At 39.3% G+C, this 25,949-nt stretch overlaps 3 protein-coding genes across 7 annotated transcripts in view; 2 read left to right on the top strand and 1 right to left on the bottom strand.

Annotated features, from left to right (window-relative positions):
- Positions 1-22,527, bottom strand: part of LOC121374006 (caspase activity and apoptosis inhibitor 1-like) — a 199,075-nt gene extending 176,548 nt beyond the window's left edge. For 4 of the 5 annotated variants that reach the window (XM_041500868.1, XM_041500869.1, XM_041500872.1 and 1 more), the window contains exons 1-2: positions 22,403-22,527; positions 19,499-19,563 (exon numbers count right to left, since the gene is read on the bottom strand). The gene's annotated coding sequence lies outside the window, so the exon portion shown is untranslated. Of the gene's footprint in view, positions 1-17,338; positions 17,404-19,498; positions 19,564-22,402 lie in introns of all 5 variants that reach the window. The other variant, XM_041500871.1, reaches the window with a different exon arrangement.
- Positions 1-25,949, top strand: part of LOC121376556 (flocculation protein FLO1-like) — a 107,911-nt gene that overhangs the window by 52,634 nt on the left and 29,328 nt on the right. Inside the window, exon 3 of the mRNA XM_041504467.1 lies at positions 17,244-19,528. Coding sequence (XP_041360401.1) covers positions 17,244-19,528 — 2,285 coding nt within the window. The remainder of the gene's footprint in view (positions 1-17,243; positions 19,529-25,949) is intronic.
- Positions 23,093-25,949, top strand: part of LOC121373972 — a 48,607-nt gene continuing 45,750 nt past the window's right edge. The window contains exon 1 of the mRNA XM_041500829.1: positions 23,093-23,145. The gene's annotated coding sequence lies outside the window, so the exon portion shown is untranslated. The remainder of the gene's footprint in view (positions 23,146-25,949) is intronic.

Here is a 25,949-nt window from a genome sequence, read left to right as displayed (position 1 = left end):
TCCCTGCATTTGGTAGATACAACCGCCTACAGCTGTTATCATCACCACCGCCTACACTCTGTGCTCAGTTATACACCTCACTGCATTCAGTAGCTATAACCGTCTACAGCTGTTATCATCACCACCGCCTACACTCTGTGCTTGGTTATACACCGCACTGCATTCAGTAGATACAACCACCTACACTCTGTGCTTGGTTATACACCTCACTGCATTCAGTAGATACAACCACCTACACTCTGTGCTTGGTTATACACCGCACTGCATTCAGTAGATACAACCACCTACACTCTGTGCTTGGTTATACACCTCACTGCATTCAGTAGATACAACCACCTACACTGTGTGCTTGGTTATACACCGCACTGCATTCAGTAGATATAACCGCCTACTCTGTGCTTGATTATACACCTCACTGCATTCAGTAGATACAACCACCTACACTCTGTGCTTGGTTATACACCTCACTGCATTCAGTAGATACAACCACCTACACTGTGTGCTTGGTTATACACCTCACTGCATTCAGTAGATATAACTGCCTACACTCTGTGCTTGGTTATACACCTCACTGCATTCAGTAGATACAACCACCTACAGCTGTTATCATCACCTCCGCCTACACTCTATGCTTGGTTATACACCTCACTGCATTCAGTAGATGTAACAGCCTACACTCTGTGCTTGGTTATACACCTCACTGCATTCAGTAGATGTAACCACCTACACTCTGTGCTTGGTTATGGTTATACACCTCACTGCATTCAGTAGATACAACCGCCTACACTCTGTGCTTGGTTATACACCACACTGCATTCAGTAGATATAACCGCCTACACTCTGTGCTTGGTTATACACCTCACTGCATTCAGTAGATACAACTGCCTACAGCTGTTATCATCACCACCGCCTACACTCTGTGCTTGGTTATACACCTCACTGCATTCAGTAGATACAACCGCCTACACTCTGTGCTTGGTTATACACCTCACTGCATTCAGTAGATACAACCACCTACACTCTGTGCTTGGTTATACACCACACTGCATTCAGTAGATATAACCGCCTACACTCTGTGCTTGGTTATACACCTCATTGCATTCAGTAGATACAACCGCCTACAGCTGTTATCATCACCACCGCCTACAGCTGTTATCATCACCACCGCCTACACTCTGTGCTTGGTTATACACCACACTGCATTCAGTAGATACAACCGCCTACACTCTGTGCTTGGTTATACACCACACTGCATTCAGTAGATATAACCGCCTACACTCTGTGCTTGGTTATACACCTCACTGCATTCAGTAGATACAACTGCCTACAGCTGTTATTATCACCACCGCCTACACTCTGTGCTTGGTTATACACCGCACTGCATTCAGTAGATACAACCGCCTACACTCTGTGCTTGGTTATACACCACACTGCATTCAGTAGATATAACCGCCTACACTCTGTGCTTGGTTATACACCTCACTGCATTCAGTAGATACAACTGCCTACAGCTGTTATTATCACCACCGCCTACACTCTGTGCTTGGTTATACACCTCACTGCATTCAGTAGATACAACCGCCTACACTCTGTGCTTGGTTATACACATCACTGCATTCAGTAGATACAACCACCTACAGCTGTTATCATCACCACCGCCTACACTCTGTGCTTGGTTATATACCTCACTGCATTCAGTAGATATAACCGCCTACACTCTGTGCTTGGTTATACACCTCATTGTATTCAGTAGATACAACCGCCTACAGCTGTTATCATCACCACCGCCTACACTCTGTGCTTGGTTATACACCTCACTGCATTCAGTAGATACAACCGCCTACACTGTGCTTGGTTATACACCTCACTGCATTCAGTAGATATAACCACCTACAGCTGTTATCATCACCACCGCCTACACTCTGTGCTTGGTTATATACCTCACTGCATTCAGTAGATACAACCGCCTACACTCTGTGCTTGGTTATACACCTCACTGCATTCAGTAGATACAACCGCCTACACTCTGTGCTTGGTTATATACCTCACTGCATTCAGTAGATGTAACCGCCTACACTCTGTGCTTGGTTATACACCACACTGCATTCAGTAGATATAACCGCCTAAACTCTGTGCTTGGTTATACACCTCACTGCATTCAGTAGATACAACTGCCTACAGCTGTTATTATCACCACCGCCTACACTCTGTGCTTGGTTATAGACCTCACTGCATTCAGTAGATACAACCGCCTACACTCTGTGCTTGGTTATACACATCACTGCATTCAGTAGATACAACCACCTACAGCTGTTATCATCACCACCGCCTACACTCTGTGCTTGGTTATATACCTCACTGCATTCAGTAGATATAACCGCCTACACTCTGTGCTTGGTTATACACCTCATTGTATTCAGTAGATACAACCGCCTACACTCTGTGCTTGGTTATATACCTCACTGCATTCAGTAGATACAACCGCCTACACTCTGTGCTTGGTTATACACCTCACTGCATTCAGTAGATACAACCACCTACAGCTGTTATCATCATCTCCGCCTACACTCTATGCTTGGTTATACACCTCACTGCATTCAGTAGATGTAACAGCCTACACTCTGTGCTTGGTTATACACCTCACTGCATTCAGTAGATGTAACCACCTACACTCTGTGCTTGGTTATGGTTATACACTTCACTGCATTCAGTAGATACAACCGCCTACACTCTGTGCTTGGTTATACACCACACTGCATTCAGTAGATATAACCACCTACAGTTGTTATCACCACCACTGCCTACACTCTGTGCTGGGTTATACACCTCACTGCATTCAGTAGATATAACCGCCTACAGTTGTTATCACCACCACTGCCTACACTCTGTGCTTGGTTATACACCTCCCTGCATTTGGTAGATACAACCGCCTACAGCTGTTATCATCACCACCGCCTACACTCTGTGCTCAGTTATACACCTCACTGCATTCAGTAGCTATAACCGTCTACAGCTGTTATCATCACCACAGCCTACACTCTGTGCTTGGTTATACACCGCACTGCATTCAGTAGATACAACCACCTACACTCTGTGCTTGGTTATACACCTCACTGCATTCAGTAGATACAACCACCTACACTCTGTGCTTGGTTATACACCGCACTGCATTCAGTAGATACAACCACCTACACTCTGTGCTTGGTTATACACCTCACTGCATTCAGTAGATACAACCACCTACACTGTGTGCTTGGTTATACACCGCACTGCATTCAGTAGATATAACCGCCTACTCTGTGCTTGATTATACACCTCACTGCATTCAGTAGATACAACCACCTACACTCTGTGCTTGGTTATACACCTCACTGCATTCAGTAGATACAACCACCTACACTGTGTGCTTGGTTATACACCTCACTGCATTCAGTAGATATAACTGCCTACACTCTGTGCTTGGTTATACACCTCACTGCATTCAGTAGATACAACCACCTACAGCTGTTATCATCACCTCCGCCTACACTCTATGCTTGGTTATACACCTCACTGCATTCAGTAGATGTAACAGCCTACACTCTGTGCTTGGTTATACACCTCACTGCATTCAGTAGATGTAACCACCTACACTCTGTGCTTGGTTATGGTTATACACCTCACTGCATTCAGTAGATACAACCGCCTACACTCTGTGCTTGGTTATACACCACACTGCATTCAGTAGATATAACCGCCTACACTCTGTGCTTGGTTATACACCTCACTGCATTCAGTAGATACAACTGCCTACAGCTGTTATCATCACCACCGCCTACACTCTGTGCTTGGTTATACACCTCACTGCATTCAGTAGATACAACCGCCTACACTCTGTGCTTGGTTATACACCTCACTGCATTCAGTAGATACAACCACCTACACTCTGTGCTTGGTTATACACCACACTGCATTCAGTAGATATAACCGCCTACACTCTGTGCTTGGTTATACACCTCATTGCATTCAGTAGATACAACCGCCTACAGCTGTTATCATCACCACCGCCTACAGCTGTTATCATCACCACCGCCTACACTCTGTGCTTGGTTATACACCACACTGCATTCAGTAGATACAACCGCCTACACTCTGTGCTTGGTTATACACCACACTGCATTCAGTAGATATAACCGCCTACACTCTGTGCTTGGTTATACACCTCACTGCATTCAGTAGATACAACTGCCTACAGCTGTTATTATCACCACCGCCTACACTCTGTGCTTGGTTATACACCGCACTGCATTCAGTAGATACAACCGCCTACACTCTGTGCTTGGTTATACACCACACTGCATTCAGTAGATATAACCGCCTACACTCTGTGCTTGGTTATACACCTCACTGCATTCAGTAGATACAACTGCCTACAGCTGTTATTATCACCACCGCCTACACTCTGTGCTTGGTTATACACCTCACTGCATTCAGTAGATACAACCGCCTACACTCTGTGCTTGGTTATACACATCACTGCATTCAGTAGATACAACCACCTACAGCTGTTATCATCACCACCGCCTACACTCTGTGCTTGGTTACATACCTCACTGCATTCAGTAGATATAACCGCCTACACTCTGTGCTTGGTTATACACCTCATTGTATTCAGTAGATACAACCGCCTACAGCTGTTATCATCACCACCGCCTACACTCTGTGCTTGGTTATACACCTCACTGCATTCAGTAGATACAACCGCCTACACTGTGCTTGGTTATACACCTCACTGCATTCAGTAGATATAACCACCTACAGCTGTTATCATCACCACCGCCTACACTCTGTGCTTGGTTATATACCTCACTGCATTCAGTAGATACAACCGCCTACACTCTGTGCTTGGTTATACACCTCACTGCATTCAGTAGATACAACCGCCTACACTCTGTGCTTGGTTATATACCTCACTGCATTCAGTAGATGTAACCGCCTACACTCTGTGCTTGGTTATACACCACACTGCATTCAGTAGATATAACCGCCTAAACTCTGTGCTTGGTTATACACCTCACTGCATTCAGTAGATACAACTGCCTACAGCTGTTATTATCACCACCGCCTACACTCTGTGCTTGGTTATAGACCTCACTGCATTCAGTAGATACAACCGCCTACACTCTGTGCTTGGTTATACACATCACTGCATTCAGTAGATACAACCACCTACAGCTGTTATCATCACCACCGCCTACACTCTGTGCTTGGTTATATACCTCACTGCATTCAGTAGATATAACCGCCTACACTCTGTGCTTGGTTATACACCTCATTGTATTCAGTAGATACAACCGCCTACAGCTGTTATCATCACCACCGCCTACACTCTGTGCTTGGTTATACACCTCACTGCATTCAGTAGATACAACCGCCTACACTGTGCTTGGTTATACACCTCACAGCATTCAGTAGATATAACCACCTACAGCTGTTATCATCACCACCGCCTACACTCTGTGCTTGGTTATATACCTCACTGCATTCAGTAGATACAACCGCCTACACTCTGTGCTTGGTTATACACCTCACTGCATTCAGTAGATACAACCGCCTACACTCTGTGCTTGGTTATATACCTCACTGCATTCAGTAGATACAACCGCCTACACTCTGTGCTTGGTTATACACCTCACTGCATTCAGTAGATACAACCACCTACAGCTGTTATCATCATCTCCGCCTACACTCTATGCTTGGTTATACACCTCACTGCATTCAGTAGATGTAACAGCCTACACTCTGTGCTTGGTTATATACCTCACTGCATTCAGTAGATGTAACCACCTACACTCTGTGCTTGGTTATGGTTATACACTTCACTGCATTCAGTAGATACAACCGCCTACACTCTGTGCTTGGTTATACACCACACTGCATTCAGTAGATATAACCACCTACAGTTGTTATCACCACCACTGCCTACACTCTGTGCTGGGTTATACACCTCACTGCATTCAGTAGATATAACCGCCTACAGTTGTTATCACCACCACTGCCTACACTCTGTGCTTGGTTATACACCTCCCTGCATTTGGTAGATACAACCGCCTACAGCTGTTATCATCACCACCGCCTACACTCTGTGCTCAGTTATACACCTCACTGCATTCAGTAGCTATAACCGTCTACAGCTGTTATCATCACCACCGCCTACACTCTGTGCTTGGTTATACACCGCACTGCATTCAGTAGATACAACCACCTACACTCTGTGCTTGGTTATACACCTCACTGCATTCAGTAGATACAACCACCTACACTCTGTGCTTGGTTATACACCGCACTGCATTCAGTAGATACAACCACCTACACTCTGTGCTTGGTTATACACCTCACTGCATTCAGTAGATACAACCACCTACACTGTGTGCTTGGTTATACACCGCACTGCATTCAGTAGATATAACCGCCTACTCTGTGCTTGATTATACACCTCACTGCATTCAGTAGATACAACCACCTACACTCTGTGCTTGGTTATACACCTCACTGCATTCAGTAGATACAACCACCTACACTGTGTGCTTGGTTATACACCTCACTGCATTCAGTAGATATAACTGCCTACACTCTGTGCTTGGTTATACACCTCACTGCATTCAGTAGATACAACCACCTACAGCTGTTATCATCACCTCCGCCTACACTCTATGCTTGGTTATACACCTCACTGCATTCAGTAGATGTAACAGCCTACACTCTGTGCTTGGTTATACACCTCACTGCATTCAGTAGATGTAACCACCTACACTCTGTGCTTGGTTATGGTTATACACCTCACTGCATTCAGTAGATACAACCGCCTACACTCTGTGCTTGGTTATACACCACACTGCATTCAGTAGATATAACCGCCTACACTCTGTGCTTGGTTATACACCTCACTGCATTCAGTAGATACAACTGCCTACAGCTGTTATCATCACCACCGCCTACACTCTGTGCTTGGTTATACACCTCACTGCATTCAGTAGATACAACCGCCTACACTCTGTGCTTGGTTATACACCTCACTGCATTCAGTAGATACAACCACCTACACTCTGTGCTTGGTTATACACCACACTGCATTCAGTAGATATAACCGCCTACACTCTGTGCTTGGTTATACACCTCATTGCATTCAGTAGATACAACCGCCTACAGCTGTTATCATCACCACCGCCTACAGCTGTTATCATCACCACCGCCTACACTCTGTGCTTGGTTATACACCACACTGCATTCAGTAGATACAACCGCCTACACTCTGTGCTTGGTTATACACCACACTGCATTCAGTAGATATAACCGCCTACACTCTGTGCTTGGTTATACACCTCACTGCATTCAGTAGATACAACTGCCTACAGCTGTTATTATCACCACCGCCTACACTCTGTGCTTGGTTATACACCGCACTGCATTCAGTAGATACAACCGCCTACACTCTGTGCTTGGTTATACACCACACTGCATTCAGTAGATATAACCGCCTACACTCTGTGCTTGGTTATACACCTCACTGCATTCAGTAGATACAACTGCCTACAGCTGTTATTATCACCACCGCCTACACTCTGTGCTTGGTTATACACCTCACTGCATTCAGTAGATACAACCGCCTACACTCTGTGCTTGGTTATACACATCACTGCATTCAGTAGATACAACCACCTACAGCTGTTATCATCACCACCGCCTACACTCTGTGCTTGGTTATATACCTCACTGCATTCAGTAGATATAACCGCCTACACTCTGTGCTTGGTTATACACCTCATTGTATTCAGTAGATACAACCGCCTACAGCTGTTATCATCACCACCGCCTACACTCTGTGCTTGGTTATACACCTCACTGCATTCAGTAGATACAACCGCCTACACTGTGCTTGGTTATACACCTCACTGCATTCAGTAGATATAACCACCTACAGCTGTTATCATCACCACCGCCTACACTCTGTGCTTGGTTATATACCTCACTGCATTCAGTAGATACAACCGCCTACACTCTGTGCTTGGTTATACACCTCACTGCATTCAGTAGATACAACCGCCTACACTCTGTGCTTGGTTATATACCTCACTGCATTCAGTAGATGTAACCGCCTACACTCTGTGCTTGGTTATACACCACACTGCATTCAGTAGATATAACCGCCTAAACTCTGTGCTTGGTTATACACCTCACTGCATTCAGTAGATACAACTGCCTACAGCTGTTATTATCACCACCGCCTACACTCTGTGCTTGGTTATACACCTCACTGCATTCAGTAGATACAACCGCCTACACTCTGTGCTTGGTTATACACATCACTGCATTCAGTAGATACAACCACCTACAGCTGTTATCATCACCACCGCCTACACTCTGTGCTTGGTTATATACCTCACTGCATTCAGTAGATATAACCGCCTACACTCTGTGCTTGGTTATACACCTCATTGTATTCAGTAGATACAACCGCCTACACTCTGTGCTTGGTTATATACCTCACTGCATTCAGTAGATACAACCGCCTACACTCTGTGCTTGGTTATACACCTCACTGCATTCAGTAGATACAACCACCTACAGCTGTTATCATCATCACCGCCTACACTCTATGCTTGGTTATACACCTCACTGCATTCAGTAGATGTAACAGCCTACACTCTGTGCTTGGTTATACACCTCACTGCATTCAGTAGATGTAACCACCTACACTCTGTGCTTGGTTATGGTTATACACTTCACTGCATTCAGTAGATACAACCGCCTACACTCTGTGCTTGGTTATACACCACACTGCATTCAGTAGATATAACCACCTACAGTGTTATCACCACCACCGCCTACACTCTGTGCTTGGTTATACACCTCACTGCATTCAGTAGTAACCGCCTACAGTTGTTATCACCACCACTGCCTACACTCTGTGCTTGGTTATACACCTCCCTGCATTTGGTAGATACAACCGCCTACAGCTGTTATCATCACCACCGCCTACACTCTGTGCTCAGTTATACACCTCACTGCATTCAGTAGCTATAACCGTCTACAGCTGTTATCATCACCACAGCCTACACTCTGTGCTTGGTTATACACCTCACTGCATTCAGTAGATACAACCACCTACACTCTGTGCTTGGTTATACACCTCACTGCATTCAGTAGATACAACCACCTACACTCTGTGCTTGGTTATACACTTCACTGCATTCAGTAGATACAACCACCTACACTCTGTGCTTGGTTATACACCTCACTGCATTCAGTAGATACAACCACCTACACTCTGTGCTTGGTTATACACCGCACTGCATTCAGTAGATATAACCGCCTACTCTGTGCTTGATTATACACCTCACTGCATTCAGTAGATACAACCACCTACACTCTGTGCTTGGTTATACACCTCACTGCATTCAGTAGATACAACCACCTACACTCTGTGCTTGGTTATACACCTCACTGCATTCAGTAGATGTAACAGCCTACACTCTGTGCTTGGTTATACACCTCACTGCATTCAGTAGATACAACCACCTACAGCTGTTATCATCACCTCCGCCTACACTCTATGCTTGGTTATACACCTCACTGCATTCAGTAGATGTAACAGCCTACACTCTGTGCTTGGTTATACACCTCACTGCATTCAGTAGATGTAACCACCTACACTCTGTGCTTGGTTATGGTTATACACCTCACTGCATTCAGTAGATACAACCGCCTACACTCTGTGCTTGGTTATACACCACACTGCATTCAGTAGATATAACCGCCTACACTCTGTGCTTGGTTATACACCTCACTGCATTCAGTAGATACAACTGCCTACAGCTGTTATCATCACCACCGCCTACACTCTGTGCTTGGTTATATACCTCACTGCATTCAGTAGATACAACCGCCTACACTCTGTGCTTGGTTATATACCTCACTGCATTCAGTAGATACAACCACCTACACTCTGTGCTTGGTTATACACCTCACTGCATTCAGTAGATGTAACAGCCTACACTCTGTGCTTGGTTATACACCTCACTGCATTCAGTAGATACAACCACCTACAGCTGTTATCATCACCTCCGCCTACACTCTATGCTTGGTTATACACCTCACTGCATTCAGTAGATGTAACAGCCTACACTCTGTGCTTGGTTATACACCTCACTGCATTCAGTAGATGTAACCACCTACACTCTGTGCTTGGTTATACACCTCACTGCATTCAGTAGATACAACCGCCTACACTCTGTGCTTGGTTATACACCTCACTGCATTCAGTAGATACAACCGCCTACAGCTGTTATCATCAACACTGCCTACACTCTGTGCTTGGTTATACACCTCACTGCTCTACATTGTTATCACCACCACCTACACTCTGTGCTTGGTTATACACCTCACTGCATTCAGTACATATAACTGCCTACTTTTCTCTAAAAACCTCCTACTATCAAAGACTATGAACACTTTGCATATACTGTAACCAGTCTTCCATTCTAGCTCACTAACTCATGTGTAGGTTTCACATCAAAGTTTTTAAAATATATATGCTAAATTTGTTTGCAACTTATGCAATGCATTTGCATAATAATTATGAAAATAATATGCATTAAAAAAAAACATTTTGATGTAAATTTACAATAATTTGTACAAAATTAATGCATATTTGTTAGGCAGCTGTTACCTGCCAGTTAAAGCATATGTACAATTTCTGCTGTGATTATTGTAGATAAATTTAAAATTTAAAAATATGAACAAAAGCAGACAGCTGGTCATCAGCTAAGCCTGACAATTTAGATTTTTCATCAGTACATCTTAATTTTGAGAAGAGGACTGTAACTAGCAGACACTAGAACTGGAGGAAATTATGTACCCTAAAATCATGGAAATTAATGGCATACATTTTTCGTTTAAAATTTGGCAATTTATATGAAATGTCCAATTTCGAAAGATTTCAAACCTTGATAACCACCTGGATGGGGCACTTTTCAATTGTTTTGTTTTTATTGCGTACCCTCATGGTATTGTCTTGCAGAAAGCCTGTTTGGGGTTGGGGTGGGAGTGGCATGCTGTAGGAATGTTCACCGTTGGTGGGTTAAGCTTACATTCGTCCGGGTTTTTTTTTACAACAATTCTACAAAGATAGTGTGGTGATGATTAAAAAGAATCACTTGTATGAAAATGAATTGGAATGTCCACCCACAAATGACACAGCAATGGCAATGCAATAAGACACCAGGGTTTTATTTCTAAAATGTGACTTGAAACCAATGGCTTTGACTTTGGGAATTTTAGTGTTGTTTTACAAAATAATTTGGAATTTTCAGTTTCATTTAAAAAAAACACATCTTATTAAGCAAAGTTAGAATTTAAAAAGAAGACGTACTTGTATTTAGTCAAATTAATATATATGTATTTCACATTACATAACATTATGGGAGAGGGAGCAGTGTTTGTTAAGTGTTATGTATCACAATCGTATTCAAAATGTCTTTATATTATATTAAAAATGGAAATTATATGTATTTACATTCAGATCGGGTATTTATTACACCAAAACTGGGAATAAAAAATGACAAAACCTTAGAGGTATCGTGGAAAATGGTGTCAATTATTGGAGTTTAGAAACAGGTGATAAAACCCTGGAATATCTGACTATTTTTTTAACTTGACGGACATCAATACAGCCCAGCGCGTGCTTTTTGAGAGACATACCTTTTAGATATTAGATAAATCTAACACCTCACAGATTTGTTTTTCCATTAACCACTGACAATAATTTCTCTTCAACATCATTTTAGGACAGTAGTTCACTGGTCATCAACGATTTTCAAACCATAAGCACTGGTGTTGGGTCAGAAATGAGATGTTTAGAACACAGGTTGGAACCAATGTTCATAATTTGATTAACACCACTAGAGCACACTAATTTATTAATCAAACATTTGTTAACTCTGACACACTGTCTTAAAGAAGAAAACTTGCTACATTTTTCCATTAGTAGCAAAGAAAAGGATAGCAGTCGTGGTGCACTGGCCAGGATTGAAAATTAGCAGTCGGCCAGTCAGAGCATATAAGAATTTTACAAAGTAGTCCATTGGGCGACCTTCGATTTTATTGTCATTGTCAGTATTTTGGTTGGGGTTTTTTTATTACAGATTATTTTTTCTTTTGATATTTATTTTATAAATAGCCTACTACTGTAGCATTTACAATATCCAAATTAAACACACAAAAGTGTGCATGCTTTGTCTGTAGGAGGACAGCCACTCCTGAGGAAATCCTTTACTGGAAATGTTACCCTCTTGCATCACCACAGTTTATTTCATCCTTCTTGCATCACCACAAAAAGAACTGCCACCCCAGACTAGTTTATATACAACAGCAGGTGCAGTTCTACCTGTATTCTCTTTGTACTGCATTAATTATTGTTTTACTTCAGACAATGCAAGTCAAGCTGCAAACATTGGCTGTTCTAGCATTTTGTCTTCACCCCTGTATTAAAAGTGATATTTAATATGTATAATTTAATGGTAATTTGTAAAGAAACATTTTTATTTATACTGGATTTCTTTTTTCAAAAAGTGTTATTTGAGTTGTTATGGGTTTAAAACTTAATAACATGTTTTTATATGAATTTTACTTTTATTCATTATGAAGTTACTTTTTTTTTCTTTTTTTTTTCTTTTTTTAACGACACCACCAGAGCACATTGATTTTATTAATCATTGGCTATTAGATGTCAAACATTTGGTGATTTTGACATATAATCTTAGAGGAAATCCACTAAATTTGTTCCGTTAGTAGCAAGGGATCTTTCATTGGCAATATTCCACTAACAGGATAGCACATACCACAGCCTTTGATATACCAGTCATGCTGGAATGAGAGATAGCCCAATGGGCTCACCAGTGGGGATCAATCCCAAACTGACCATGCATGAAGTTACATGCCAATTCATCGGTTTCCTTTTGAAGCAAACAGACTACATATGATGAGCACATGGTTATTATTCAACAAAGACTATTCTAGTTTTGAATTTGGCTGTGCAATTAAATTTGAATGTAATAATTGGAGGCTAGTTGAATTTGAGAAGGGCCAGTAAGATTTTTCTTGAACCATGGTTTTCATGTTCATTTTCAACTCTGACTGGCTGAATTAAAAAATAGCCCAATGGGCCCAACAGTGGGATTGATCCTAAACCAACCATGCATCAGACAAGTGCTTTACAACTGGGCTATGTCCCACCCCAGAAATACACTGTCACATTTAGTGTATAATTCACACCCACCAGCCACCCACTTAACAGTGCTGTCAGGTGTCAATTAAACAAACACTTGTTACCATTCTGATATCTAACAAACACTCCCGTAAAGCAAGAAATTAGGCAAGTGTGGCCTAACTAATACATTTTGTAAACAGTCAGTACCAACATAAAAATATCAGCAAATACTGAAAAAATATAAAACAGATTGGGCTGAATTTAAAAAGGGGTTTTTGTCTTATGTATGCATGTAAGTACATACAAGTATACTACTCAAAAGAATTTAAGGGTCAGACGATATTTTCGACATTATTTTCTCAATGTCAATTATATTAGCTAGACCATAATGTCACGCATGGTATTGTTCCATTTTGACGAAAGTGGGTCTAAGCAACCCATAAATGAATTAAAATCCACTGTCATTGACACTGTCGACTAGTTCTAATGGCGAAAACATGCTTACATTTGCACGTAAATTAGTGCGAAAGCGAAAGGTCTGCTAAGTGCCCATAACTTGCTTTTTCACAAAGCGCTTCATTTGCACGCTTTGCATGTGTATTCCATGTTCCCAATGCTGAATTTCCGTATAATTGGAGCTTGCGTTCGTGTACGGTGCACACTCCAAATTCGACAATGGTACGACTTCAACTGACTATCGAAGATCGAGGAAGGGTTATTGCTTGGCTTCAGGATGGCAATACGCAAAGAAATGTTGCTCTGAGACTTGGTGTCAGTCAGTGTCATTGGCCGACTGTGGCAACGGTACCAAGCAACGAATTCTGTTCGAAATCGTCCACGTTCGGGAAGACCCCGAAGCACTACAAATAGAGAGGACCGCTACATCACCAATATGGCTCTACGTCAACGCACAACCACTGCACGCCGATTACGTGACAATCTGCGGACTGCGACTGGAACTCGAGTGTCTGATCAAACCATACGCAATCGTCTGAGAGCCAATAATCTACGCTGCCGTCGCCAGGCTGTTCGACCACCACTCCTACCACGTCACAGAACGGCCAGACGTCACTGGTGCACGCTTCATCTGCGGTGGCAACGTGTTCAGTGGGGTCGAGTGATGTTCACTGATGAGTCCAGGTTTAGTCTCCAGTTCAACGACGGTCGGGTTCGTGTCTACAGACGTCCTGGGGAGCGCTTCGCTGACGTTAACGTTAGACAACGTCACCGGTTCGGTGGTGGCAGCGTCATGGTGTGGGGCGGCATCTTTATCCACCACAGGACCCCCCTCTATGTGGTGGATGGCAATCTGAATGGAATCCGCTATCTGAATGAGATTATCCGGCCGTTGGTTCTCCCAGGCCTTCAGCAGATTGGCGGCGGGGCAGTTCTGCAGGATGACAATGCCAGACCCCACCGTGCCAGGGTGGTAATGGACTTTCTCAGACAACAAGGTATCGCCAGGATGGATTGGCCAGCATATTCGCCTGACTTGGCCCCAATAGAGCACGCCTGGGACGAATTAGGCAGGAGAGTTCGGGATAACCATGCCCCTCCGGCCAACCTTCATGATCTGGGTCAACTTCTTATGGCAGAGTGGCAGGCCATTCCCCAAGAGTTCTTCAGACGTCTGATCAACAGCATGAGGCAACGATGTGTCGAATGTATTCGTGCCAGGGGTGGATTCACACACTATTAAACGAATGTTCTAATGTGTAAAATCCATGTTTGACAACCTTCAACTTTGACAGCATGTCATGTGACTTTCTTGTATACAGTGACGTTTATTTGTGTTTTTTTGTAAATATGGAACAATAAATAAAAAATTTGGTGTAGTTTACATCATCAATCTAATACACTCTGAAACTTATTTGGTTATAAATTTTTGACCCTTAAATTCTTTTGAGTAGTATACATTGCAATGGTTAAACATCTGCACTTAATAAAAATCAACAGGTTTTGTAAATTCAGCCCACTAATGGGTATTTTTACAAAAAAATATGAAATTACATATAAGTTCATTTATCTGAAACTGTTTCTATTATATAGCAGTATGCAGAAACCAGGAATGCCCTACTGTTTGATAATTATGCACAGCATTTACACTTGAAATTAACATCACATTTAGATGTAAATATATTCACCAACCATTTGTAGCACTTTACATGTCTGAACACTGGCTTGTGACAAAATTGAAAAACGATTTTCTTTTGTAATTTGCCAGTATCAGAACAAAACACATTTCCATACATTTGTAAATTATTCTAAAATAAACTGCCTTTCTTCAGTGGTGGGTGGTGGAAGGGGTTTGGTGGTGGAAGGGGGTGGGTGGTGGAAGGGGGTGGGTGGTGGAAGGGGTTTGGTGGTGGAAGGGGGTGGGTGGTGGAAGGGGGGGGTGCATGGAGCACAACCTGCCCTTTGTGTTGAACTCCAGAGTCTGGATGCTCTTTTTAAATAAAGTCTGACACCCTGCTGTTTTATAACAGGTAACTCAGGCTGTGGTTCAAACAAAATATCATACATTTTATAAAACAGCTTTAAAATAGCAGCAGCAATTCTCACAATGGGAAGACATACAATTCTGTTAGCTTTTAAAACATTTTATAGGTGGAAAAAGTAGGGGTTTTGTAAATATTAATAGTAATTATCTGTGTTGGGGATGTATATATCTATACAATTAGGCAAGTTTTAAAAATATAATTCCTTAGTGGTATAGAGGCATGTAAAAGGTTGGGGTTTTTTTCTCTCTCTCTCTCCCCCTCCCTCTCTCTCTCAGTGACAGCCTATCACAGAATTCATTATAATGACCATGTACTGGAATGGGGACGGGAAGAGTAGTAAGTATTTAAGAATACAGTAACAACCTGATTTGTTGATCAAGACCAGCATACCTTAGAACATGCTACACCTGTATAATAATTAAACTTTATCACAGATCTAATATACAGTCACACCCATGATAACACACACTAAGAGTTTCAAAATGTGGCATTTTAACTAGTGGTGGGAATTGGTTGGATTCTCATAATTGGTTGTCAAGACGTTAAGCCTTTTTTTACTCAAGGTTTAAAATAGGTAAGTTTGTTTGCTTACCACTGAAGCGTATTGTTACTCAAGGTATCTAATGGATACAAAAGATAAGAATAAAAGTACTATACATGTAAAATTGTCACTTTTATTTCTTATCAGAAAATAAACTTTCTTTTGAAGTTAAAGGAAGAAAGTCTTATTCTTTTTTACAAAAATCACCATGCTCACAGGCTCCTTCGTCAAATAAATTTAAGATAAATTAAGACAAAACTGATTTAACTATTTTTATTGTAGGATATAATGTATATTATGTATTTATGCAAAATGGTAATGTCGTATAGACATTACATTTCACAGATCAATCCACAAATAATATAGAGTTGAAATTTGTAGTTACCATTTGTATAGACACCATTCGGGTCACTTCGGCAATTTCTGTAGCATAAGGTACATGTGTGTTCATTTATAATCGTTTACCAGAAATTGTAATCGATTAGTTGGAATTTGGATTTGACCAACCAATCTCCGATTATTCCAATTAATTGGACCACCACTAATTTTAACACAACTAGTCAATGAGGATATTGTTTACTAGATCAGATCACTTGGGTAACTGTGTAACAAGGTTTGACTATTCATTGTTATATTGGCATTATTGGTATATAGGTTTAATAGAGGTGACTGTATATATAACCAGATTCACTATAAGTGTACAAGACGGGGAGGGGGGGGGGGGGGGAGAGAGAATGGGGGCCAACTGCCCCCACCCAGTGCTGGAGCAAAACCTCAAATTTTAGCAAAACATTACACAGATATCCGGGCAAAATGTGATAACCCAAGACCTTTTCACCATGTATTTCCATCATTCTACCCTCAAAATTAGTTGTAATCCATGTAAAAATGCATAGTGATTCATTTGCAATCCTATATAGCAGTTTGGTAGTGATGCTAATATGACTTTTTCCAGATTCAGGCATGTTTGTTTAATTTGTGCAAAAGCTTCTACATTGGTGTCCAGGACAACACACAGCTGAGGATTGCCAACAGATTACCAACACTCACCTCTGTTCTGTGTAACTCGTCACCAGAATCGTCTCTCATTCCACTATATAATTCAAGCACTGTATCTAAAAACTTCTACATTGGTGTCCAGGACAACACACAGCTGAGGATTGCCAACAGATTACCAACACTCACCTCTGTTCTGGGTAACTCGTCACCAGAATCGTCTCTCATTCCACTATATAATTCAAGCACTGTATCTAAAAACTTCTACATTGGTGTCCAGGACAACACACAGCTGAGGATTGCCAACAGATTACCAACACTCACCTCTGTTCTGTGTAACTCGTCACCAGAATCGTCTCTCATTCCACTATATAATTCAAGCACTGTATCTAAAAACTTCTACATTGGTGTCCAGGACAACACACAGCTGAGGATTGCCAACAGATTACCAACACTCACCTCTGTTCTGTGTAACTCGTCACCAGAATCGTCTCTCATTCCACTATATAATTCAAGCACTGTATCTAAAAACTTCTACATTGGTGTCCAGGACAACACACAGCTGAGGATTGCCAACAGATTACCAACACTCACCTCTGTTCTGTGTAACTCGTCACCAGAATCGTCTCTCATTCCACTATATAATTCAAGCACTGTATCTAAAAACTTCTACATTGGTGTCCAGGACAACACACAGCTGAGGATTGCCAACAGATTACCAACACTCACCTCTGTTCTGTGTAACTCGTCACCAGAATCGTCTCTCATTCCACTATATAATTCAAGCACTGTATCTAAAAACTTCTACATTGGTGTCCAGGACAACACACAGCTGAGGATTGCCAACAGATTACCAACACTCACCTCTGTTCTGTGTAACTCGTCACCAGAATCGTCTCTCATTCCACTATATAATTCAAGCACTGTATCTAAAAACTTCTACATTGGTGTCCAGGACAACACACAGCTGAGGATTGCCAACAGATTACCAACACTCACCTCTGTTCTGTGTAACTCGTCACCAGAATCGTCTCTCATTCCACTATATAATTCAAGCACTGTATCTAAAAACTTCTACATTGGTGTCCAGGACAACACACAGCTGAGGATTGCCAACAGATTACCAACACTCACCTCTGTTCTGTGTAACTCGTCACCAGAATCGTCTCTCATTCCACTATATAATTCAAGCACTGTATCTAAAAACTTCTACATTGGTGTCCAGGACAACACACAGCTGAGGATTGCCAACAGATTACCAACACTCACCTCTGTTCTGTGTAACTCGTCACCAGAATCGTCTCTCATTCCACTATATAATTCAAGCACTGTATCTAAAAACTTCTACATTGGTGTCCAGGACAACACACAGCTGAGGATTGCCAACAGATTACCAACACTCACCTCTGTTCTGTGTAACTCGTCACCAGAATCGTCTCTCATTCCACTATATAATTCAAGCACTGTATCTAAAAACTTCTACATTGGTGTCCAGGACAACACACAGCTGAGGATTGCCAACAGATTACCAACACTCACCTCTGTTCTGTGTAACTCGTCACCAGAATCGTCTCTCATTCCACTATATAATTCAAGCACTGTATCTAAAAACTTCTACATTGGTGTCCAGGACAACACACAGCTGAGGATTGCCAACAGATTACCAACACTCACCTCTGTTCTGTGTAACTCGTCACCAGAATCGTCTCTCATTCCACTATATAATTCAAGCACTGTATCTAAAAACTTCTACATTGGTGTCCAGGACAACACACAGCTGAGGATTGCCAACAGATTACCAACACTCACCTCTGTTCTGTGTAACTCGTCACCAGAATCGTCTCTCATTCCACTATATAATTCAAGCACTGTATCTAAAAACTTCTACATTGGTGTCCAGGACAACACACAGCTGAGGATTGCCAACAGATTACCAACACTCACCTCTGTTCTGTGTAACTCGTCACCAGAATCGTCTCTCATTCCACTATATAATTCAAGCACTGTATCTAAAAACTTCTACATTGGTGTCCAGGACAACACACAGCTGAGGATTGCCAACAGATTACCAACACTCACCTCTGTTCTGTGTAACTCGTCACCAGAATCGTCTCTCATTCCACTATATAATTCAAGCACTGTATCTAAAAACTTCTACATTGGTGTCCAGGACAACACACAGCTGAGGATTGCCAACAGATTACCAACACTCACCTCTGTTCTGTGTAACTCGTCACCAGAATCGTCTCTCATTCCACTATATAATTCAAGCACTGTATCTAAAAACAAACAAAAGGAAGAAAGTAAATTAATTACAAATACACGGACTTATTTCATCATATCGTTCAAGTAAATTAATTACAAATACACGGACTTATTTCATCATATCGTTCAAGTAAATTAATTACAAATACACGGACTTATTTCATCATATCGTTCAAGTAAATTAATTACAAATACACGGACTTATTTCATCATATCGTTCAAGTAAATTAATTACAAATACACGGACTTATTTCATCATATCGTTCAAGTAAATTAATTACAAATACACGGACTTATTTCATCATATCGTTCAAGTAAATTAATTACAAATACACGGACTTATTTCATCATATCGTTCAAGTAAATTAATTACAAATACACGGACTTATTTCATCATATCGTTCAAGTAAATTAATTACAAATACACGGACTTATTTCATCATATCGTTCAAGTAAATTAATTACAAATACACGGACTTATTTCATCATATCGTTCAAGTAAATTAATTACAAATACACGGACTTATTTCATCATATCGTTCAAGTAAATTAATTACAAATACACGGACTTATTTCATCATATCGTTCAAGTAAATTAATTACAAATACACGGACTTATTTCATCATATCGTTCAAGTAAATTAATTACAAATACACGGACTTATTTCATCATATCGTTCAAGTAAATTAATTACAAATACACGGACTTATTTCATCATATCGTTCAAGTAAATTAATTACAAATACACGGACTTATTTCATCATATCGTTCAAGTAAATTAATTACAAATACACGGACTTATTTCATCATATCGTTCAAGTAAATTAATTACAAATACACGGACTTATTTCATCATATCGTTCAAGTAAATTAATTACAAATACACGGACTTATTTCATCATATCGTTCAAGTAAATTAATTACAAATACACGGACTTATTTTATCATATCGTTCAAGTAAATTAATTACAAATACACGGACTTATTTTATCATATCGTTCAAGTAAATTAATTACAAATACACGGACTTATTTTATCATATCATTCAAGTAAATTAATTACAAATACACGGACTTATTTTATCATATCATTCAAGTATATCCCTAGCATTTTTTATATTTTTAAAACAAAATGACAATCATTGAATAAAATCATTGCACCAAATTAAAAGAAAATGTGCTAATTTTTTTTTAATTTAGCAACAACTGGAGCTAACCCTGTATCGCTGAGTTGTGTTTGGGTAAGTGAGTGTTGGGCAAAATGTTATGTTTTTGTATATTGTGAAAAACAAGTTACTGACTAACAAAATACAGGTATTAGTGTCATGCTCTGTTGTTACTGTCAATAAAATAAACAATATACGGATATGCCCATGACAGGCAGTGCTACCCACCATTTCAAGTTACACAACCCTGTATTGTTTATTGTACTAACAATAACAACAGATCATAGAGAATACAAGTCAATATTGATTTAGGGGGTTTTATTGTTTATTGTGCGGTTGGGGCTTGTCACGAAAAATATATTCAAGAATAAAAAAAATTGCTTCAACAGCAGCAGTGTTTCGAGCCACAAAACCCCATACATATGAACCTGTGTTATATCTGGGGTGTTTGTAAGGACAGGTTAATGAGTAGTTGGTGTAGTGGCCTCAAACCTCTTTATTGAGTATATGCTATCACTCTGGGTGGAAGACACTACCTGGAATTGAACCCAGCACCTACATATACCTCAAACCCAATAACTCGTATTGCATTATCAAGGTCAGTATGATTAGCAAATACACACAAAGTATAAAATGTGCTAAGTTAAAAGCCAGAACACAGAGGTTTGGCTGATGCCTCCAGGAATAATTAATTAGTGGAGGGTAGAGTTGGGGTGGATGTGGGAGTAAATATCCATAATTATTATTTTTTGTTAAATTCATGGCAGATGGGTATGTTTTAGCTATGGTACCTTTTTTTCTTATTTTAAGTTTATTCATGTGCAAATTTTATAAAATTATTTTTAAAATGTATAACACCGGTCAGTCATTAGACACATCTACTAAATAATTTGAACAACATAATGGCTTATTTATCTAAATAATGGTTACACACCAATATGAAATGATAATAAAAACATAGGCCTATTAGGTAACAAAACAAAGAGAACTGGCAGTTTGTTGCAAAAATTTCAATTAGTTTAGAAAACAATAGATTGTGTTACTTCACATTAAACAAATATAACAATGCTGTGCAAATGTCCAAAACACTGTAATTTGAATTTTAACAATGGACTCTGGGGGGTAATTATTTAATTCCTGTGAAGATTCCATTAGGTAACCTATCGTGAACATGTGGCAGATATAACTGCTAATTGCACCTGAGCCGCGTACAAAGGACTAACTAGGCTGCAAACAAAACAATTACGCCACGGCTTTGTGCATGTTCAAACAAACGTCAACCGGACATCTGACCAGCTGACGATCCCGTAACGAAATAAAAATTTGACAGACTTCAGGAAGCCCGTTGTCAACAACGAAATAAAATTTTGTTAAAACGTCAACAACCCAAGGAACATGACCACCAACCACTTAAGTTTTAACCGAATAGCGATTAAAATTCAGCAACTGTCACTTTGCGTGTCTGACCCGTACATTTTAAATATTCTCCCTGTCAGTGAGTGAAAAATACTGTTATGATCATTCATTTTGGAAGAGAAAACCGAACGAACAGGTTCTCGTGTCCGTAGTAAAATGTGAAAACATGACGCCGATTGACGCAGGTAAGGGCGAGTAAAAACAAAGCCAGGGATGACCTGGATAGTCGGTTACAATTAAAACGATAGAGAGCTTTTTCTTAATTCCATACCATCTTCTCGGATTACTTGGCATCTTCGTTTTGTTCATATTTTCGAGTAAAACCTGTCAAAATCACTTCTTTCAAACGGCGTGCTTAGAGTCTCGCCATATTGGGCATGGAATTCTGGGTATGAAGACAAGATGGCGAGGACTTGAAAGGGACCGTGAAAGAAGGTAGGGTTTACTCTTGTTTTGAGTGGATTTTTCCATATTAAAACAATTGCTTTTACTTTTAAAAATATGCAAATTATTTATCACTGTATTCTTTAAACTTTCCAATTGATTGTGAAGTGGGTTACTCAAAATTGTGTGAGAAAATCGATTTCCATTGAGTGTTGTCCAGTTTTTAAAAATTTAATTCAGATCTCAATTTGCCCTTGAGTACACCACAATTATGATGATATTAACCAAACGTCAGCATAAAATTATGGAAGCCATTTTGTTTTATAACAGTGCTACATGCAGTCTAGAAAACTTTACTCTTGGGGTAAGTTTGCATTTTTAAAGTTTTAGGAATCAGTTTTTTTTTCTCTCTCTCATGAACTTGACATTTAACTTTGCTATGACAGGCCGCTATAAGAATAGAAGTTATGAGTAGTTTATTGGTAATGTTGTTTTTGAGTTGTGTCAATTACGTCCACTTGGGAACGCCTATTTATTTCACATATAACAGTATATTGAGAGGTGCAAAGCATACATTTAGAACGGTATGCAGTGGATATCGGATTTAGGTCATGAAGTGAGGTTTTTAGGGTGAGTTTGTGTAAATTAATCCCATGTGCTTGCATAGATTTCCAGGCAGCGTTTTATGGTCGGTATTTTCTACGGCGCTTTGGTCACTAGTGGTCAGTAAGCGAATTGATTTTCGTGTTGGTAATAGTCTGCTGCAATTATTGTTTTAAAATAGCATGCAGTCCATGTGTTTAAAACTTTAAAACATTGTTTTCATTTTCCATTGTTGTTCTGCCGACGTTTATTTGTAGCAATGTGTGTGTTACATTGTTATTTTTATTTTTACTGTGTATTCAGTTGCATGCTTTAACTGGTGTGTGTATTGGTGGCAATTAACAAACGACAAACTTGCTTGTCCACTGCAGTTAAAATGTTTAGTATACAGATGTTTGATAACAATGATATTGTTAATGTGGGGAGGACGTATTTGACTTCATTCAACTTCACTTTTCAGGTAACTATTAACATAGGCTAGCTGTTTGGGTTTTTTATATTTATATATTTGGTCCATTATTATATAGTCATGTTTACATGTATCATTTTTTAATACATAAAAAGAAATAAATCTATACTGATTCAATGTTTGATGTAGGTTAATAAAATTTAAAAGTTTTACATATTGGGGAGTTTGAAAAAGAAATATATTTCTGCCTAACAATTGTTTTATTTTTATTTTTTTATTATAATTTATTTTTTTATTTGAATATTTATTTATTATTTATTGTGTATTTATACATACATAAATTTATATAACTGCACTCTGTGTGTACAAATGAGTTTTGTGGAACACAGATAACGCCATATAACACACATTGGCACTTTAAATTTATCACATAAAACTTACAAGAATATTGAATATAAATCCATTATTATGATGATTATTATGATTTTGATGGTGATGATTATTATTATATGTTTGATATAATATTGTAAATACAGATAAACTAGGAATAGCATCTGTATGTTGTCATGTTTAAAAAGACACTGCATGTGTGTGTGTGTGTGTGTATATATATATAGGTCTAGGTTAAAAAATCAGGATTTTGATTTTGTGGTCAAATGTTAAGGTTCATTCTACAAATAATTTTTTGTAGTTGATGACTCCGTGTTTCATAAATATACTATTCAGGTTTGAAGTTATAATTTAGGATTTTTGTGTGCCAGTGTTTCAGACTTACTAAATTTGGTACTCTCAAAAATGTTTGTTTAGGATGAAAATTAATATGAATATGTCAATTTCATATATCACATTTTGTAGTAATATTTTAAAATCCTTTTGAAGTGTCAATATTTTTTATTCTTTATTTATTTTCATTTTAAAAATTTATTTTTGTTTTCATAATTATTAAATAGGCCTAATAGTTAAAGTTGTGTTATGTACCAGTATAGTTTACACAAATATATATCTTTGATTGTTTTATTTAATTTTAAGGTTGACTGATTTTTTTTTGATTTTTTTAAAGTTAGGGTGGTTTTTTATATATATTTTTTGTTGTTGTTTTTTGGGGAGGTTGGGTTGGCTTTATGTGGATATGAGTATTATGTTAATATACTGACACCATGTGTTGAATCTTTTAATGAAGTCATTCATCCATATAATATAAACCAGTGAAGAAAACCGATCTATATTTTGTATGGTATGTGAAGTATTTGATGAGTGAATATATAGATTTTATTTACAATGTACACACTAGTAACATGAGCTTGGTTCTTGCGTTCATTGGGTGCATTCTGTCAACATATGGTCAGTGTGTTCACTGAAGTTACTGACGATTACTTACACTTCATAGGTGTTCAGAAAAAGTATAGCCATTTTATATGTACAGTAAAACAAAATAATCTCCCATTTCAGTTGTGCAATAGTTGTTCCTGTCATAATAATTTGAAGATATATCTATGTAGACTGAAGTTAATGGTAAAGATAATAATTTGAAGATATATCTATGTAGACTGAAGTTAATGGTAAAGATAATAATTTGAAGATATATCTATGTAGACTGAAGTTAATGGTAAAGATAATTTTAAAATACAGATAATAGTTTGAAATAAGCTAAATATTTCAATAATCTTCTCCAGTTAAACTTATACAAAGCCGAAATCAATAGAAGTGTTTGTTAAAATTTAAGCTATAAATAATGTTATTGTTTAATAATAAAAGTTTATCTGTTAAGAATTAACTCAATCTTTTCGTGGATGACAGAAGTTACAGTATGTTCTTGTGTATCATTAATAATCATGCAGCAATAAGAATGTAAGTTAAGGTTTAGAGAAACAGTTATTTTTATATGACAGTCATATATTATTAAGATAACTATTACAGGATATATATATGTTTTGATAATGTTATTTTAGATCCATTTTATTTACAATAGTTTCATATTGCATGTAAAAAATTGATAATTATTGAAGGAAATTACATCATAACATGTACCATAAACTGTATTCAGGGTTCTAATTGGACTTGTTTTTATGTTAATTGTGCTACTCAAATCACAGACACTTTTATGCTCGGGCTGACGTAAGCCTATCAACCATGTTCACAGTCATAAAACCTGATTCCGAACAACAGATGGTTTGCCAATGTTGTGTGTACCGCGTGTCTCTCCTCAACACAAATACATTGTACAGACTGAGTCTCCAACAGCTTGTGCTGGGCAGTGTAGTACAACATAGTAGTACATGTATTGGTGGGCCGGCTGGAGCTGTCAGATTGATTTACGTCAATCAACATGACTTCCACATTGTTTACCACTGTCCTCCGGCCTCCCTTGTTGGGGTGGGCAGCTTCCCCTCTACCTAAGTGCTATTGACTTGTGTTGTTCAGA

This window comes from Gigantopelta aegis, chromosome 6 (assembly GCF_016097555.1).
Source record: "Gigantopelta aegis isolate Gae_Host chromosome 6, Gae_host_genome, whole genome shotgun sequence".
In the NCBI taxonomy this organism is placed as follows: domain Eukaryota; kingdom Metazoa; phylum Mollusca; class Gastropoda; order Neomphalida; family Peltospiridae; genus Gigantopelta; species Gigantopelta aegis.
The sequence above is the reverse complement of the archived record's forward strand: the minus strand, read 5'-3'. Positions and strand labels throughout refer to the sequence as shown.